Here is a 19,118-nt window from a genome sequence, read left to right as displayed (position 1 = left end):
GAGGTTGCACTCATTGGCCTCTAAAGTCCTTCTCAGTTCTAAATCTCTGATTCTATGACCACAGATGAACATAGTAGCCATTTCTGAAAAATTGTCATTCTACATCTCTGATCCATCACCTCTCTGCAAAAGATTAGAGGCATGTTTCATCCTCAGGCTTTGGAAGTCATCCTTCATCAGTATGTTGATTATGGTTGTAAAGTCTTTCAAAGCAGTTTTCCTTTACATTATAATGGTCATTGTATAAATTATTCTCTTGGTTCAGCTCATTTCTCTCTACATCAATTCATACAAATCTTCCCAAATCTATCTATCGCTTCTCATGGTGGAGTAATATTCCATACTGTTCATATACCATAACTTATTCAGTCATTGATTGAGTATAACGAATAGAGCATTATCCTTGGAGTCAAGTTCAAATCTGTTCTGCTATAAGTATTTTTGTAGACAAGGTCCTTTCTTTCTGCCTTTGACTTCTTTGGAGCTTTTATGTCCAGCAATGCTGTCTCTGGGTCAAACAGTACCTTTAGTAGGTTAGTGACTTTACGGGTATAGTTCCAAATTGTTTTCCAGACTAGTTTGAGCAATTCACAGCTCCACCAACAGTATATTAGTATGCTTTTCCTCCTACAGTCTTTTGAGTAATTGTCATTTTTTTTTCATTTTATCATCTTTGCCAATATGTTGCTTGTGAGGTGAAACTTCAATTGTTTGCCTTTGAATTTTTCTCACTAATCATGATTTGGAGCACATTCTTTATTAAGCTTGTTGACAGTTGGCATTTCTTCATTTTGAAATGGACCATTCATGTCTTTTTGTAAGGGTGTATGCCTTTTGGTAGCACGCTGATGATGTGACTAGAGTTTTGGGCCTGGAGTCAGGAAGACCTGAGTTAAAATCCAGCTTAAGATATTTCCTAACTCTGTGATTATGGGCAAATCTCTTAACTTCTATATGCTCTAGTTTCCTAAACTATAAAATGGGGATAATAATAGCACCCGCCTCCAAGGATTGCCGTGGGGATCAGATGAGATAATATTTATACAGTGTCTGACACATAGTAGGCACTTAATAAATGCTTGTTTCCTTCTTTTCTTTTAGACTTTAGCAAAGTTGAAGGTCTTAGGTGCAAAGGACAGAGACAGTGAAATGTAAGATTGTGTTCGTCCTTCATTCTTTGTTTTTTTTTAATTTTTAAAATTTTTTGTTTATTTTTGGCCAGGCAATGGGGTTAAGTGACTTGCCCAGGGTCACATAGCTAGTAAGTGTTATATGTCTGAGGCCGGATTTGAACTCATGTCCTCCTGAATCCAGGGTTGGTGGATCCACTGTGCCACCTAGTTGCCCCCGCGTCCTACATTCTTGAAGAGGACCAATGACATCAGGAGGATGTTGTCTTGACTTGCAAGTGAATTGGATTTAAGTGAGGCAGAGCTGTGCACAGTCATCACCCTCACTGTCTCTTCCACAGTCATCCAAGTCCAGTGGCAAGACTTAGATCAGGATATCTGGAGATGGCCCCAGTACAGTAGGAGACCTTAGCCTTTTTAAGCTAAGGTCTTTCCCAGGTCTCAGTTTGTCTGAGATGACACCCATTCAGTAATTAGAGACTAGGTAAGAATTAAGGCAAAGATGGCCTAGTTTGCAAAAGAATGAATCTGGGAGGGGAAGACCCTCAGAGTTTCTGGCCTGAACAGAAACAATTGCTATTTACACTCACTATGAGCCTTTAAAACCCAAACAATGAGCAAATGAGGCTTGGGCTTGGCCCTATTATTGGCCAATTAGTGAGAACCAGAGTGGTTTGGGTTTAAAGGCATAGTCAAGTAGCTCCATTTGAAACCCAATGGGCTTTATGGAAGCCTGGTTTTTCAGAGCTATATTTCAAGAAATCATAAATGGAAACTACATGACACAAAAGAGTTAATCATCCCTTTAAGTTGTGATGGAACCACTCTTAGCCCCAGTTGCATGTGAATAGGCCAGGCACTCCTGAGAGACTCCCCCTGAGAGAGACTGTAGGTACACAGAGCATAGACTACTTCAGTAGTTTTCCTCTAGTTATTTTCATACACCCACAGGTTATTGTCTGGCTATGTCCTGTCCTGCAGAGATGAAGATTTGGCAAATGTACAGGATAGTTACCATAAATTAGGGTGAGGTCTGTCACTGAAGGGACCCAGCCCTACACAAGGAAAAATTGTTAAAAACTGCTTCTCCTTTCTGCTTAGAAGATAACAAAACTGAACAATTTTTCTAACTGTGCAATTTGAATGAATGCCAAGAACTGAGTCAGAAGCACACTAGTCAAAGCTCAGAAGCTAAAGGAGTAGGTGTAGCCACCTACAGGGTTAGCCCTAGAACCAAAGATAGTAGTCACCCTCTGGGATTCCACCCCTTCAGTGTGAGTATCAAGTTGGGATGGAGGGAGTTGTAGGGGTGGCATTGTTACAACGTGGCCACTTTTCTGCTGGAAAATGCCTCTTGTCAGAGAGGGTTTTTAAGAGGCAGAGAGGAAGAGGGAAGGTATTCCAGGCTCAATACAAAGACATGGATATTGGAGATGAAACGTTGCATGAAGCAACAGCAAATTTGTATGGAATGTGAGTTAAGTGAAATAACAAGCAATAAAACTGGCAAGGCAGCCGGGAGCCTTATTATTCTCTCTCTTTTTTTTTCCCTTTTTTTTTCTTTTTTTCAGGAGCCTTATTATTAAAGACTTTGTTAAGTGCCATACGTCTGAATTTGTATTTTGTATGTTGCCCATTGTGAGAGAACAAGTTTGGTGCCTTACAGCCTCTTGGTATCTCACAAATTCTGCCCTCCTCACCTCCTGGTGTCCATAGATAGAAACAAAGACAAAGTAGGATACACCTGCTATATTTGCTTGAGGAATATCACTGTGTGGAGAATGGATTAGGGAGGGAAAAGCCTGGAAGCAGAGACACCAAGTAGGAAGCTCTTTGCAAGAGAGAAGAGGTGAAAATTTTAACTAAAGGGGTGGATGTGTGAGTGGAGGGAAAGGCACCAATGGGAGGAAGCTGTGGAGGTAGAATCAAAAACGCTTGGCAACTTATTGGATATGGGGGTTGGTGAGGAAAGGTAGTGAAGGATTCTTCTGAGATTTTTAAAAAATAATTAATTTATTTATTTTTAGTTTTCAACATCCACTTCCACAAAGATTTTGAGTTTTAAATTTTCTCCCCTTCCCTCTTCTCCCCCCTCCCCGAGACAGTGTGCAATCTGATATAGGCTCCACTTATACATTCATATTAAGCACAGATTAAGCATTGATGGTGATGTAAAGAAGAATTAGAATTAATGGGAGGAACCACAAGAATGAAGCAATAAAACAAAACAACAAAAGAAAAGGAGAGCAAATAGTGTGCTTCCATCTGCATCCAGATGTGGATAGCATTTTCCATTATGAATCTTTTGGAGTTGTCTTAGATCCTTGTATTGCTGAGAGGAGCTAAGTCTATCAAAGTCAGTCTTCTCACGTTGTGGCTGTTACTGTGTACAAAGTTCTCCTGATTCTGCTCATTTCACTCAGCATCAGTAGATGTAAGTCTTTCCAGGTTTTTCTGAAGTCTGCCTGCTTATCATTTCTTATAGCACAATAGTATTCCATTACATTCATCTACTACAACTTGTTCATCCATTCCCCAATTGATGCCACCACAAAAAGAGCTGCTATAAATATTTTTGTACATGTGGGTCCTTTTCCTGTTTTTATGATCTCTTTGGGATACAGACCTAAAAGTAGTATTGCTGGGTCAAAGAGTACGCACAGTTTTATAGCCCTTTGGGCATAGTTCCAAATTACTCTCTACAATGGTTGGCTCAGTTCACAACCCCTCTTCTGAGATTTTTAAATATGAGTGAGTGACCTACATATAGATGAGGAAGTGAGTGTAGGAAGACTGCTGGGTTTAGAAGAAAATGCCAAAGGTCACACAAATGGCAAAGGTCACCCAGTTGTTGAGTTGATGGTAAAGCCATAACTAGGACCCAGCATGCTTGACTTCTAATTGGTTGCTTTGGCCACTATTTCCCATAATGATCCCTAGTTTTTAATGGGGGCTGAGATCTTTGAAGAAAATATCTTCTTAGTCTTCCCAGTCTAACGATGGGCATTTCAACTAGTCTCAAAAATCTAAATAGGTTCTTTCAGGTCTGCTTTCCATTTTTCATTGATGATCATTATTTTATTCTTATTTTAAGAATAATAATATAGTACATTGCTAAGGGTATGCTGGAGCCACTTAGTATCTGGTGATGAGAGTCATTGTTAACTTTTCAGTGTGAACATTTACACTTTGAAAATTGGCAAATTCTACAAATCAGGGCTCGATTGGTTATTTTGTTGATTGTTTAGACTTAAGAAAGTGATGGAGATGTTAAGAATCCTGATTCATCTTAAAAGTGTGTCAGTGATACATTTTCCCCTCCAGTGGGCTGGTTATTAAAGATTTACCAGACCAATCTTGACCTTTCCTTTCATGGAACCTTTTCCCTTTGAACAGTCTCAGAAAGTCCACATCTCGGTTAGCCCCTTCGTGCCACAGTTTTCTGCTAGAGGCAGATATTATCAGTGGTCTTTTGGAACAGGCATGTTTCTGGCTTGCAGAATTTGATAGAGATACCAAGCAGAAAGGAACTCCCCTCCTCGTACATCCCAGATTCTTCTCCTTCTGTTGCCCAGCTCTTGGTTCCTCTTTGCAGTCATTTTTCAGTTTAGACATCTCAGTGCAGTTTAGATGGATGGAATCTTAACCAGGGGTGAATGTTTAACAGCCAGCTCTCTGTACACAAGACACACTTTTAAGTTTCATCTCCATCATTCACATTTTCTCCATCAGTTTCTCAAGTGTAGACAATCAACAAAACAATAAATCAAGTCCTGGTATGTAGCATTTGCCTGATGCAACATCAGTAGCCTGCCAGTTGAAGCCCTCCATAGTGCAGCCCCAGCTTGACTTCCAACCTCTCTACTCCCTTTCACGAGCCCTCTACTCAGTTAGGGGTCACTTCCCTATCCCTTTCATATGTCTTATTCTCTCCTGCCTGCTTGCCTTTGTCCAAGTTGAGCCCTCTGCTTACACTGTCCTACCTCTTTCTCCATCTGCCCAATCCTATACATCCTTCCCCTAAATGTTACCTCTTCTTGGAAGCTTTCCAGGATAACTGTAGCCAAAAATGATCTTTTGTTCATGTGGGTGCCCATATCACCTGAACTATTAGTACCACTCATATCCTGTGAGTGATCTTTCATTTCTCTCCCAGTAAACTCCTTCATGGAGGTGTGGGAGGAGGGACAGGATAATGGCTCAGAATCATAGAACATTAGAACATAGAATCCAGTAGAATATAAGTTCCTTGATGACAGAGACTAGTCTTTAGCACAGTGCCTTGCATGTAATAGACATAAATGCTTGCTCTTCATTTCGTTATATATGTATATGCATAAATATGTTTATATGTGTATGTCTATATGTGTGTGTGTGTGTGTGTGTGTGTGTGTATAGCTAGATGGCATAGTAGATATAATGGTGGGCCAGGAATTACAAAGATCTGAGTGCAAATCCAGCCTCAGACAGTTATTAGATGTGTGACCCTGTGCAAGTCACTTAACCACTGTCTGCTTCAGTGTCATCATAGCACTTACCTCCTCCTGGGATTTTGAGGGCAAAGTGAGATCATATTTATAAAATGCTTTGTAAATCTTAAAGTGCTATATAAATACTAGCTATTATGAGACAGAGAGATAGATAGAAAGAGAGAGAGAGAGAGAGATAGGGGCAGCTGGGTGGCGCAGTAGATAGAGTAACAGCCCTGGATTCAGGAGGACCTGAGTTCAAATCTGACCTCAGACACATAACACTTACTAGCTGTGAGACCCTGGGCAAGTCACTTAACCCCATTGCCTAGCCAAAGGAAAAAAAAAAAGAAAAGAATAAAACAGAAAGAGAGAGAGAAAGAAAGAAAGAAAGTTGTTCAAGGCCTGAAAGTCTTGTTGTTATATTATAAAGGCAGGAATAGACCAACAGGAAGAAAATGACTTTGCCCTTTAAACTTAACTTCATACTTGTATAGGAGAGCTGCCCTGGAACGCTGGGGACAATTTGAATTAAAGCTTAAGTTCAGGCTTGTATCCTGAGTTTCCTCCAAAAAGGGGAAATAGAAAGGTACTCAGTGTACAATATGAATTCAATATGGGACAGGTAATTTATTTCTATAAACAAAATAGGAATGCTAAGCATAAAAGACTCATAGTGCACATTGGCTGAATGACTTAAAAAATAGAATTCAGTAGTGGATATAGCACTGGCTCTGGAGTAAGGAGGACCTGAGTTCAAATCTGGTCTATGACCAGACACTTGACACTTACTAGTGTGACTCTGGGCAAATCACTTAACCCCAATTGCCTAAAAATAAAAAAATAAAAAAAATAAAAAATAAATCACTGACAGTGGCTAAGTAATCACATCTGCCAGAGTGTTGGTTTTGGGGTTTTGTTTGATTATCCCTCCATTTTCTTGGCCTGGTCACACATATTCCCTATGTGTGGTCCTTGTACATGTCCACTCTTCCCACTAATGGTGTGAGTATTTATAGGCTGGTGCATCCCGGGTATACAGGGAAGTGTTCTAGTACTACTTTTCTTACTATGTCATTTCATGAAATATCTTTGCATTGAACTACTTGCATTCTCTGGCTAGTAAATAAATTGGTGGATGCTTCTGAGCCATAATGTTGAGTGGATGTGGATCCATACCAGCTAGAGGCCAATTTTCTGGTGGCACCATGTTCAAGAGGGCAGTGCCCCAGGGACTAATAATGATAATAATAATTATAATAATAATTATAATAATAATAATTTATATAGCACCTACTATGTGCAGGCATTGTGCTAAGCACTTTATAAATATTATTTCATTTGATCCCCACAACAAACCTAGGAGGTAGGTGCTGTTATTATACCCATTTTACAGTTGAGGAAACAGAAGTGAACAGAGATTAGGTGATTTGCCTAATGTCATAAGGCAAGAAGTGCCTGAGGCTGCATTTGAATCCAGGCCCACTACTCTATTACTGTGCCACCTAGCTGCCAATCCATTCAAAGTACTAGCTAGTAGAGGCAGCTAGATGGTACAGTGGATAGAATGCTGGGCCTGAAGTCAGGAAGATTCATCCTTTTGACTTCAAATCTGGCCTCAGACACCAGCTGTGGGACCCTGGGCAAGTCACTTAACCCTGTTTGCCTTAGTTTCCTCATCTGTAAAATGAGCTGGAGAAGGAAATGATAAACTACTCCAGGATCTTTGCCAAGAAAACCCCAAAAGGGGTCACAGAAAGTCAGACACAACTGAGCAACAATTTTAAATGGAACTGAATGTAAAGCTCTAGAAGGGAAGATTTTGTAGATCAAATGGCTTTGCCCTTTTATTTTACACTTGATGAAAATCTGCTACAGTGTTTCTCTCTCTCCAGACCCCTCCTCTAAACTACCTAGTACAATGTCTTGCACCCATTAAGCATTTTTTAAACCCTAACTGAATGAATGCTTAATCTGATGGTCTACATACTGGACTTCCAGCCACCTAACAAAGCTCCAGCTCATCTATCTAGGAGTTTCATAAACAGGTCACCATTGAAGCTGTCACAGAAAAGGAGTGGCCCTTTCCTGTATGGGTGTGCACCAGAATTTATTTTGCTCTAAAAAGGCACAGTACGATACTTGTGAGTTTAGTCTCTGATATCTCCCAGAGAATTTTCTCCATTTTTATGTCAGAACAAAGACAAAAGTTAGAGCCATTTTTAAAGGTAATTAGTACCTTAACCAATATTAAAATTATACCCAGGATTATCTCAAGTGCCTTGCTTTCCCGGTCTGACTGGGATTTCACACACCTCCCAGAGAAATGGAGTCATGGGGTAGACTAATGGCTTCCCAAACAGAAAGTTGGAAGTCATCTAGAGAATAAAGCCCAGATCTCTCTGGCACACAGAATCTCCACTCCTCTGTCTTTCATTAGCCCTAGCCTTTCATCAGGACATTGTGATTGTGTTGGGGGCGGGGGGGGGGGGGAGTCTCAGAGGGACTCCAGCAAACTCAGACCTGCATCTTTCTCATAGGAAACCCTGGGAAGAAGCCCAATGGGTCCAGAGGGCTTGCATCTGACTATCAGAGTTGGAAGGAATAGCAGATAGCTATCTGGTCCAACACCCTTATTTTATAGACCACAGTGGAGCAACTAACAAGCTAAACAAAACAGCCAAGCCTGAGGCAGATTTTCATGGAAAAACCTGGTCTTCAAACCCTCGTTGCATCTCTGATTCATAGTGTGTTTGTTTGAGCAAATTGTTCAGACACACAGTCCCCTGGTCATTAGAATCCCCACATGTTATTATAAGGTAATCATGCCAATCTACCTTTCAAAAGGGAAAGGGAAAGAACAGTGATTGTGGAGTCTGACCGCTACTGACACTTTACTTCTTTGTTTGAACTTGCAAAAGTCATTTGTCTTCACAGGGCCTCAATATTCTTATCTTTAAAATATAAGGGAGGTGGTATGCCCAAAAGGCTATAAAACCATGCATACATACCCTTTGACCAAGCAAACCACTACTAGGTCTGTGTAGCCCAAAGAGATAAAACAAAAAAGAAAAGGGTCTATATGTACAAAAATATTTATAGCAGCTCTTTTAGTGGTGGCAAAGAATTGAAAATTGAGGGGATTTCCATCAACTGGGGAATGGCTGAACAAATTGTGGTATATGATTGTGATGGAATACTATTGTGCTGTAAGAAATGATGAGCAAGATGCTTTCAGAAGTATCTGGGAAGACTTATATAAACTGATGCGAAGTGAAGAGAGCAGAGCCAGGAGAGCATTGTACACGGTAACAGCAATATTGTAACGATGATCAACTGTGAATGACTTAGCTATTCTCAACAATGCAATGATACAAGATAATTTCTGACGGGCTTATGATGAAAACTGCTATCCATCTCCAAAGAAAGACCTCATGGAGTCTGAATATGGATCGAAGCATACTTTTTCTTTACTTAATATTCCTGGGATTTTTTTTTGTCTGTTTTCTTTCACCACATGACTAATGTGGAAATACGTTTTGCGTGACTGCATGTTTATAACCCACATCAAATTGCTTGCCTTCTCAAGGTGGGGAGGGGGAGAGGGGAGGAGAGGGAGAGAATTTGGAACTCAAAAATTTTTTTAAATGAATGTTAAAGATTGTTTTTACACGTAATTGGGGGAAAATTAAAATATTAAATTAAAAAAATAAGGGAGTTGGAACAGATGGCCTCTGAGGACCCTTCCAACTCTAGGTCTATGATCCTATGATGATAAGATGGAGTGAATATGAATCATAAAGCAGCATGTATAGCAATTATTTTCTAAATTTTTAATTAGAAGAGGGGCTAGAGAATGCGGAAAAATTAGCATTTTATCCTCTGTGGGGCTTACCAGTCCTCTCCTGCCATTTTGTATCAATTAACAACACCCACTGCATTCACTCATTCATTCATCCCCTATGCTTGGTTGCTGTGAGGGAGGCAAAGATGAATAAAATTTGGTCCTTGCTGTCAAGGAACTCACTGTCTAGTAAAAGAGATAAGACGCGTATAAAAAGCTAACTGACAGCACAGGGAAGAATATACATGTCAAATGAGTATTATAGATGCTTCAGAGGAATGATAGCTCCCTGGGGCCTGGAGCAGACAGGGAAATCTTCACTGAAGGGGTGGGACTTGAGCTTATTTAAATGGTGGAAGCTTAACAGATGGAGAGGGGGGAGAGGGAGAAGATATTTAAGATCCGTGGGGGTGGAAAGGATGTAGAGTAGGACACAGATGATGTGACTTGACCCAGATCACAAAGACTAGAACCCAGGTCTTAGAGGTAAAGTGTATTCCTTTCCGGTTGACTTGGCCCTTGATGCAGGAGTCGGCCCAGAGCCCAGGTAACCAATACCTCTAAATAGAAGGCCCTTTCATCGCCCACACTCTAGAGAAAACTACAATTCCCGTGATGCCTCAGCACCTGCGCCTGCGCAGGGCGAAGGAGCCTCCCTCAGGCTCTCTGGCTCCCTCTGGCGACGACTGAGCGTCAGTGCGGGGCTCCAATCCCCGTGGGGTGGCTGGGTTGCTTGCGAGCCCGGCTGTCGAAGCAGGCAGTAGAGTTAAGCGTCTCTGCTGCAGCGGGAGGGAGAAGACGCAGGAGATCGGACCTTGGTGGGGGCGGGAGAGGAGAGCCAGGGGCTGTTCCTGCAGCGGATCCGGCGGCCAGCAGTCTGCAGTGACAGCAGCGGCTCGAAGGAAGCCGGTACCGGAGCAAGGAGCCCCCGGAGGGGGGGGCTCAGACAGCGACTGCCGCAGCGATGGGAAACCGTGGCATGGAAGATCTGATCCCTCTGGTCAACAGGCTGCAGGATGCCTTTTCCGCCATCGGCCAGAATGCCAACCTGGACCTGCCGCAGATCGCTGTGGTGGGCGGCCAGAGCGCGGGCAAGAGCTCGGTGCTGGAGAATTTCGTGGGCAGGTAATAAGCCCGTCGCGGCACCCAGCCCGCGTAGCCCAGGCGCCCTCCTCTCCCTGCCCCAGCCTTGCCCTTCCCTCAGCCCGCCCCGTCTGGACCCGCCGGGCACTGCGCTTAGCCACGGGCCACTGCAGCTAGTCCCCCACCCCCGTCCCCTGCATCCCCGAGACGGGCACCCGCGCCTTTGCACAAGGCAGTGCCCCTAGCGTGGGCTTAAGGTGCCCCAGGAGTGGGTAGTGCCTCCCAAGGTGGGCACCAGACGTCCTCTCCTGCCCCCTCCCCTTGCAGTGGGCAATGCCCCTTCCCCCCTCCCTGCGCCGTCTGTGCGCAGCGCAGCGCAGCAGAGGGGGAGGGGGAAGGCTTGGACTGCGGGCTGCGGGGGCCAGGGATGGAAGGGGGAGCCGGGGGTGGGGAGGCAGAGCAGCTTCTCATCTTTTACTGAGCAGTAGGGAAGGGCGCCCTTGGGCTGCGGGCGGGTCACTATCAGGCTGTGCAGGAAAGAATGATATCTATCCATCTCTGGCAGCCGGGGCAGCTTTGCCCTCCCGGGCTCCCCTCTGGAGCTGGAGAGGGGTAAAGGGGGTGGGGGGTAATGGAGGGGGAGGGGTGGACACGACCGCTGAGCCACAGTTGAGAGATGACTAAGACTGGGAGGCAGGCAGCCCTTTGGGGAGGGGGGAGAGGAAGGAGAGACCTGGGAATCTGCGGGAGCCATTTGAAGCATCTAATCACTCATCCGAGTAGCTTTATCCCAGGGAGGCCTGGACAGACCCTAAGACTAGAAGGGGAGACCGATGACACTCTCTCCCCTCCTTATGAAATAGAGGAGGGAAGCAATGACCTCCCCCACCCCCCACCTATGAACCAGGTGGCCTTGGAAACAAAGGGCCTGGGCTTATGTAATTATTGGGGAGGCAGAAGGTTAGACCCCCGCTGGAGCCCTCTCCATGCCCAATATATTAACCCGTATGTCTGATGGCCTGGAGAAAGCTAAGGGGATGACAATAGTGGTAAAAAATTGATTGGTGATTAGACTGGGGTAAATGGTCTCAGGATCTTCCTTTCAAAGAAAGAGATGTGGGGGAGGGGGATTCTCTCTCCAAGCTTTCTCTTGCCTGGGATGCAGATTGTGTGGGCTGTAGAGATGAATTCCAAGGGAGATGGCTGCTATCTGGTCCTCAGTCCAGGTAGACTTGCCTGATACCTGCTCCCCTCCCCCTGTCTAATGGCTTTCTCCTGCCTCTTCTCATCAGCACCTTCAACATCACTTCCCTCCCCTTTCTTTTCATTAGCAGCCCAATTGGGCTCTCATTCTGTGACCCTGGGCTTCCAACCACAATTCCCTTCAGATGACCTTCATGGCTAGCAATGGTGTGGCCTGGACTATTAAAGGGGATTGTAGGTAGGGGAAGCGATACACACTCCTACTTTTAGTGTACATCTTTGTCCTTTATGGACTGTCTAGGAAGCATCTGTATTCTCTCCCCAATGTTCATTAAACCCAGAAGGGTTAAAGCTCCCTGCTAGCCCCTGTCTGAACACAAATAAATCTCATATCCTTTACAGCGACCCTCAGGGGAAGAGAGAGAGGGGAGAGTCTATGAAGGAGGGAGTCCTTCTGCAGAGGAGCCTCTATACACCAGAGAAGAAAGCCCTGATTTTGGGAAAGCCCCTCCTTCTCCCCCCAAAGGGCCTAGACTAGGCTGGATCAGTAGATTGACAGCTCCTTGGCTTCTGCATATTTCCCCTGGGCTCATGTGACTCAAGAGCCGCAGAGATAAGGACTAGAGAGAGGCATACACAGATGATCCGAGTTGGTCCCAGAGCCTGGGGTGGGGGCTGAAGGGATTGAAGGAAATATCTTAGATCTTCCTTTGCCCTTCCCATCCCCATGACTGCCCTGCCCCCCACCCCGAAAGTATATCATCTTCACTTGGTGGCCAAAGGTTTCCGAGGAGCAGGTGGCCCCTGTGGTGCACAAGGTACAGTGAGATAATACTGTGAGGTCAGCACAGGGAGATATGAAGTACATACAGTAAGTGTTGGGGCTGCCTACTCGGGGTGGGGGCCAGAGGAAGTAATAAAAATTCACATTTAAATAATGTTCGAAGACAGTAGTTCTCAAGTGTCTTCTGGGGACCCCATGGGGGTTCCTGAGAACCCCTTTCAGGGACTCTTCAAGGTCAAAATTGTTTTCAAAATAATAACAATGTATTTTAATTTCTAATATGATAAATGTAGATCACTATAACCCACATAAACAGAAGCTCTTTGGGAGAGGTCCTCAATCATTTTTAAGAGTATAAAGGGTCCTGAGATCAAAAAGTTTGAGAACTGCTCAATTGTATAGGTATATTGCACTACCTACCTCCATGAGGTAAGTACAATTATTATCCCCATTTTACAGATGAGGAAACTGAGACCTGGGTTAAGTGAAGAGAAGATGAGGAGATGAGGAAGAAGAGGAAAGAAACCTGAGAAATCCAAGTTTCTTGTTGATCTCAAATCCCTTAACAGATCTTGAGTCTTTTCTCTAACTCTAGGAATAATAATAACAACAACAATAATAGCAAATATTTATATAGCCCATACTATTTGTTAGGTACTGTGCTCAGGGGTTTACAATTATCTCATTTTAATCCTCATGACACCCCTGGGGGGAGTAGTTGCTTTTATTATCCCCATTTTACAGATGAGGAAACTCAGGTTACATAACTTGCCCAGGGTCACCCAGCTCTGAGGCAGGATTTGAACTCGGGTCTTCCTGATTCCAGGCTCAGTGCTCTGTCCACTAGACCACCTAGCTGCCCCCAAGTAAATTCCTCTCAACTCCTAGGGGATGGTGTCAGAGCTAGGGATATGACCGGACCCTGGCCCATAGCTCTTATTCCTCTGTAGGACTGACAGCTGATTAAGACACTGGGTTCTGGCTTATCCTCTCCCCTCTCTAGTTCCCAGGTAGTCCCTGCATTTCCGCTTGATGTCAGCAGGCATGGGCCTGTCTCTGGGTTTGTGTGCATGGTGATGAAGCCAGGCGGTGAGACTCCCTCAGGACCAGGTCTCCCTTCCTCCCTCCTCCAGGGAGGAAACAAGTGATGGAGCAGAGGAAACAAGGAATTCTAGGTGTGATTGAGATTCAGGCTTCTGGGACCCCAGTCTAGAATCCAAGATAAAGGATCATCCTTTTAGAGCTGGAAGGGTCATCTCCTCCAACCCTCTCATTTTAATAGATGAGGAAACCAAAGCCCAGAGAGGTTTAGTGATTTGTCCACAGCCACACAGGAAGGAGCAGAGTCAGGATATGCACTTGGGTTCTTTATCCCCAAAGTCAGCATTCTCTCCACTCTATCACACTACATAGAGCTGAGATTATGGGTATAGAGATACGCCTATCTCTACACACTAACGAGATTATTAGAGGCTTCACTCTATAGGTGGGCCAACTGAGGCACGAAATAGGGAAAACTCTGTTTTATCCAGCCAATCAGTGGTTGAGCTGGGAATTGTGACCTTCTAGCCTGACCTATATATTACTTTTGTGTGCCTTACACCTCCTTCCTGTTGGTGAGGGGGGTTAGGGCCCACCTTCTTGTGGGCTGCTTAAGACATGCGACAAATTGTAACTATAACCCAGAGATCTGCCATCTCTCTTCCCTTTCTCCCGAAGGTAAGGGCCCCACCCTGTGCTCCTCTGTTTTGCCTTTCTTTGACCTGGGTCTGGGATGTCTAAGAATGAATCTGGCAGTTTATTCATTGGTCCTAGTACTGACCAGACACTCAGTGACCTTCTTCCTCCAATTTCCCGGGTATAACACAGAGTCCGCCCAAGTCCACCAAGGGTATGCCCCTTTGGCCATGCCTTGTGTCTTCCCTATGATTCTGGGAAGCAGATTTTCCCCTAGTCCTGGGACAGCTCAGGATAGGGTGGCATGGGATTTAGGATAGCCTACCTGGGATACGTCTTCCCAGCCCAGTGTTGAGACAGAGGATGAAATGGTGCAAAGGCCTCCTGGAAGCCACAGCATAGAAGGGCAGCAAAAAAAAAAAAAAAGGAGAGAGATGCCCCATACATTTAGAGTCAAAATCCAGAGAACCAGCCTGGAAACTGCAACACCTGGGTTCCCAAGTGAATCTGTTTCCTCTCTTAACTCCCTCCATCCTTTCTAGAACTGGGATAAGAAACCAACTGGCTTTTTTCTGGCCATCATGGTGAAGGAAAAGAAGATAAATGCATGGAAAAGAACTGATCATGTTCTAATGTGATCAGTTCTCTTTCCGTGCATTTGTCTTCTGTGCTAAGTGTCTTCTGAGCTGTCCAGGTGAAAAGCACGGTCAAGGTTCAGAGTAGAGAGGGCATGGATAGCTAGGCTGGTCAGGGAGGGCTTCATGGATTTGGGTTCCCTTTGGGCTTTATCTCCAGGCCCACCAATACTGCCTGATTGGGGGGAATTCCTTAGCTGGGAAATAGGTCCCCTCAGACTTAGCTGTATCCTGCAGGACCAGGTCCTGCTTTCCTTCCCTGTCAACCCCAGCAACTAGATGGTCCAATCAGAGAACACATCTTGACTCCCCCTACCTTCCAGTCCATGTTGCAGCCATGAGAAACATACTCTGCATATGTTTACTACTGTGCATGAAACATGCTTGGCATATGCACTTGGAACATGCTAGGAGTTCCATATGCCTACTAGGCATTCATATGCTTAACACACTCTTAAACATTAAGTACACAGGAACAAATCCCTTCCCTACCCCCAGGAGAAAGAAAAACATGCAGGAGACCTATCCCTCAGATGGCTGGGTCAAGGAAAGCAGAGATGAAAAATGACCCATGGAGGACAAGGACCCCGAGGAAAATGGAGCTGATCAGGGGCCGATAGGAGAGTCACCGAGAGAGTCAAGTTTCTTTAGGCTTGGCTAGGGTCATTGGGGCCAGGAACGCAAGGAGCTGGGAGAAGGGAGGGCCTAGAGCTGTGCCAGCCAATGGGCAGGAAGGGCAGCTACCCAGAGGCCTCAGGAGGCCCCCCTCGAGCCCACTGCCATCCTGGAGACAGGAGCTGTACACAAAGCCCCCTGTGATGCCCTCCATGACCCTTCCCCATCCCCTTTAGCATCCTCAGCTCTCACAAGTAGCACCAGGATGTGTCTGTTGGGACTAGGGGTGGTGGGCAGTGTTTTTCCACCTTCGGTCAGGCCTGGGACACAGAGCAGAAGAAAGACTTTCCTTTCCAGATTCAGGTATCTCTTGATCTCCACTTTGTCCCCTTGAACTTAAGGTACTTAAGCACATAATAATGCATAATAGATAGGGTGCTAGATTTGGAGTCAAGAAGATGTGAGTTCAAATCCCACTTCAAGACTTAATTGGGGGCAGCCAGGTGGCACAGTGGATAGAGCTCTGGCCTTGGAGTCAGGAGGAGCTGAGTTCAAATCCAGCCTCAGACACTTGGTACTTACTAGCTGTCTGTCCCTGAGCAAGTCACTTAACCCTGATTGTCTCACCAAAAAGAAAAAAAAAATTAGTGTGTGGGCACCCACTTAACCTCTCTTAGCCTCACTTTCCTTATCTATAAAATGGGAATAATAATAGCATCCTACTCACAGCATTGTTATAAAGACCAAATGAGATAATATATGTAGAATGATTTGTAAACCTCAAAGTGCTATGTAGATATTAGCAATTTTTATTGCATGGTCACATATAATGTATGCCAGTCCACTGGTGTATATAAGTTAACACATAACCACATAGAGTCAAGATAAGAGTTAATAAACATTTATTAAACACCTACTGTGTGCCAGGTGCTATGCTAAGTGCTAGGGATGCAAAGAAAGGCATAAGACAGTCTCTGTCCTCCAGGAGTTTACAGTCTAGTGGAGGAAGACAGCCCAGAGTCAGAATCATGCTATGGTCATGTAACATACATATGTTGATCTTCATCCACATCCGTGCTCATGCACACATGCATATGTACTCTTCTTCAAAGGTGGTTCTTCTCTCCCCACTTCGGTCACACCTTTTCCTTCTACTCCCTCGGTCCTATTGACAAAGGGGAACCAAGGGAGCCCAGGCCATTTTGATACCCAGGATCACAGGAGCTGGAAGATGTGGTCAGTAGAAGCCTGGGCCTGGAGGCAGGAAGGTTTTGAGTTCAAATACTGCCTCAGCTATTTAGTAGCTTCATGACCCTGGTAAGTCATTCAAGCTGCGTCTCAGCTTCCTCATCTGCAGAATGGGGATAATAATATCATGTGTCTTCTTGGGTTTTTGTGAGGATCAAATGAGATAATACTTGCAAAGCATTTTGCAAGCCTTAAAACGCTATATAAATTCTAGCTATTGTTGTCAAGTCTAACCTGTTCATTTTTTTGGATGATGACTTTGTATTTATTATTTCATCCAAGATAAATTTAAAACAATTCTAGCTAGGCCTTTGTTCAGCAGAGGAGCATGTAGCCATAGTCAGGTGCACGGATGTTTTCAGCTATCACTATGGAGAAATAATTGCTTCCCTCTTGATGACTGGATGTTTATTGTGGCAATTAGCCACAGAGCATCCTGTATCTAGCCTACTCATTTTACAGATGGGGACACTGAGGTCCAGGGAGAGTAGGGAACTTGCTTCACAATAAACCAGCACCCCCAAGTGGGAAACAGCCATAAAGAAGATCCACAGACAGTTGCTATGTGACCTTGGGCCAGTCACTTCCCTTTCCCTGGGCCTCAGATTCCCCATCTAGCAAAAGAAGGGTTTGGACGTCTGGCCCTAGGATTCTTTATCCTGAGTACCTCATAGATGCCCAGGCCTATGGCCTGTGTAACTGAAGAAGGGTAAGCATGCCCTTTTTACTAAAAAAAAAAAAAATTGTTTGCTGTCTTTGGCTTCACACTGCTCAGATTCCCCCCACCCCCGCCCTCCTGCTGTATGCTCTCACTGCAAATGCCTCATCCCAAGGAGGCCTCCATCTTCTTCTCCTACTCATACCCAGGCTCCCTCCTCCCCTCCTCATCCCCCCATCAGTGAGGCATGAAGCAAACAGAAGCTTGTTTGAATATTAATCAGAGCAAAGCAAAAAGCAACGGAACGTTGTGAAAAGAGCGCTGGATTTATAATTAGAGGACCTGGGTTCGAATGGCACTTTCGTTACCCCCTGTGTGACTTTGGACTGGTCATAGGTAACTCTTTGGTCCTCAGCTATAAAATGAGAGGGTTAGATTAGGTGTTATCTAAGGTCCTTTGCAACTCTAAGGCATCTGAGCCTGTGAAACATAATTAAGAAGGAAAATTGTATGCAACCACCCTGAGAAACCATTCCCCAAATGAATAGGTTGTTTGAGTTTTTTTGGGAGGGAGGGAAGTCTGTTTTATGGGCTATTTTTACGTCATTTGCATGATCATTACCTCTCTACTACTGGGGTTTGTTGAGAGTTGGATATAAAAGGGGCGTTTGTGGAGGGGTTGAGGGAGAGGGAATGCCTGGCATATAATAGGTGTTTAATAAATACTTGTTGACTGGTTGTAGTTTAAAACTGAGTAAGGAAAGGATTGGGGAAAATTGTCCCTTTTTTGGTCAGTCGAGGGAACCTCTTTGAGGAGGAGGTATCATTTTGAGAGGTATCATGGAAAACACGCAGCATTTGGAGTCAGAGAACCAGGATTTGAATCTCAGATCTACCATTTAACGCCCGTGTGAATTGGGTTAAGTCACTTAACTTTTTGGGTCTCAGCCTCTCATCTGTAAAACGAGGAGGTTGGACTGATTAGCCCGAGTTCCCTTAGAGCTCTAATCTATGATCCTATGACTCAGTTTCCTTCTATGTTAAAGTGTGTGGATGTATGGGAGGGCGGGGAAAGGGTAGGAGTTAGGCCCTTCGCTGTGTCAATATTTGACTCGTATGGGAGGCAACAAGATATTATGGAAAGACCTCCTCTTGTTGTTCAGTCGTTTTTCAGTTGTGTCTGACTCTTTGTAACCCCATTTTGGATCATCTTGGCAGAAATACTATAGTGGTTTGCCATTTCCTTCTCTAGTTCATCTTACAGATGAGAAACTGAAGCAAACAGGGTTAAGTGACTTGCCTAGGGTCACACAGGTAGTAAATGACCAAGGTCAGATATGAACTCAGGTCTTCTTGACTGCCGGAGCAAGACCTCCTCACTTAGAGTCAAACTCTAACTCTGACTCTAATTAGCAGTGTAGACCTTGGGCAAGTTACTTCTTCTTTTTTTTTTTTTTTTGGTTGGGCAATGGAGGTTAAGTGACTTGCCCAGGGTCACACAGCTAGTAAGTGTTATGTGTCTGAGGCCGCATTTGAATTCAGGTCCTCTTGAATCCAGGGCCGGTGCTTTATCTACTGTGCCACCTAGCTGCCCCCTGGGCAAGTTACTTCTTGCTGAGCCTCAGTTTCTTAATCTGCAAAATTGGGAGTGTATACTATATACACATCTCACAGGGTTGTTGGGAGGAGGAAATGTGATGATCAATATTAAAGGACCATAGAAACATAGGTTATTATCATCATTGATGGCTAAGGCTGAAGGGCAAAGTAGA

The 19,118-nt window shown here is 44.5% G+C and overlaps 1 protein-coding gene across 1 annotated transcript in view; it reads left to right on the top strand.

Annotated features, from left to right (window-relative positions):
• Nucleotides 1-10,199: 10,199 nt before the first annotated feature.
• The window catches only part of DNM1 (dynamin 1), a 64,575-nt gene continuing 55,656 nt past the window's right edge, over nt 10,200-19,118 (top strand). Inside the window, 1 exon segment of the mRNA XM_027869423.1 lies at nt 10,200-10,568. Within this exon segment, the coding sequence (XP_027725224.1) occupies nt 10,408-10,568 (161 nt within the window). The 5' untranslated portion in view covers nt 10,200-10,407.

Source organism: Vombatus ursinus, unplaced genomic scaffold (genome assembly GCF_900497805.2).
Source record: "Vombatus ursinus unplaced genomic scaffold, bare-nosed wombat genome assembly UNPS02014793.1, whole genome shotgun sequence".
NCBI classification, from domain to species: Eukaryota; Metazoa; Chordata; class Mammalia; order Diprotodontia; family Vombatidae; genus Vombatus; species Vombatus ursinus.
This window is presented reverse-complemented; position numbering and strand designations above follow the sequence as displayed.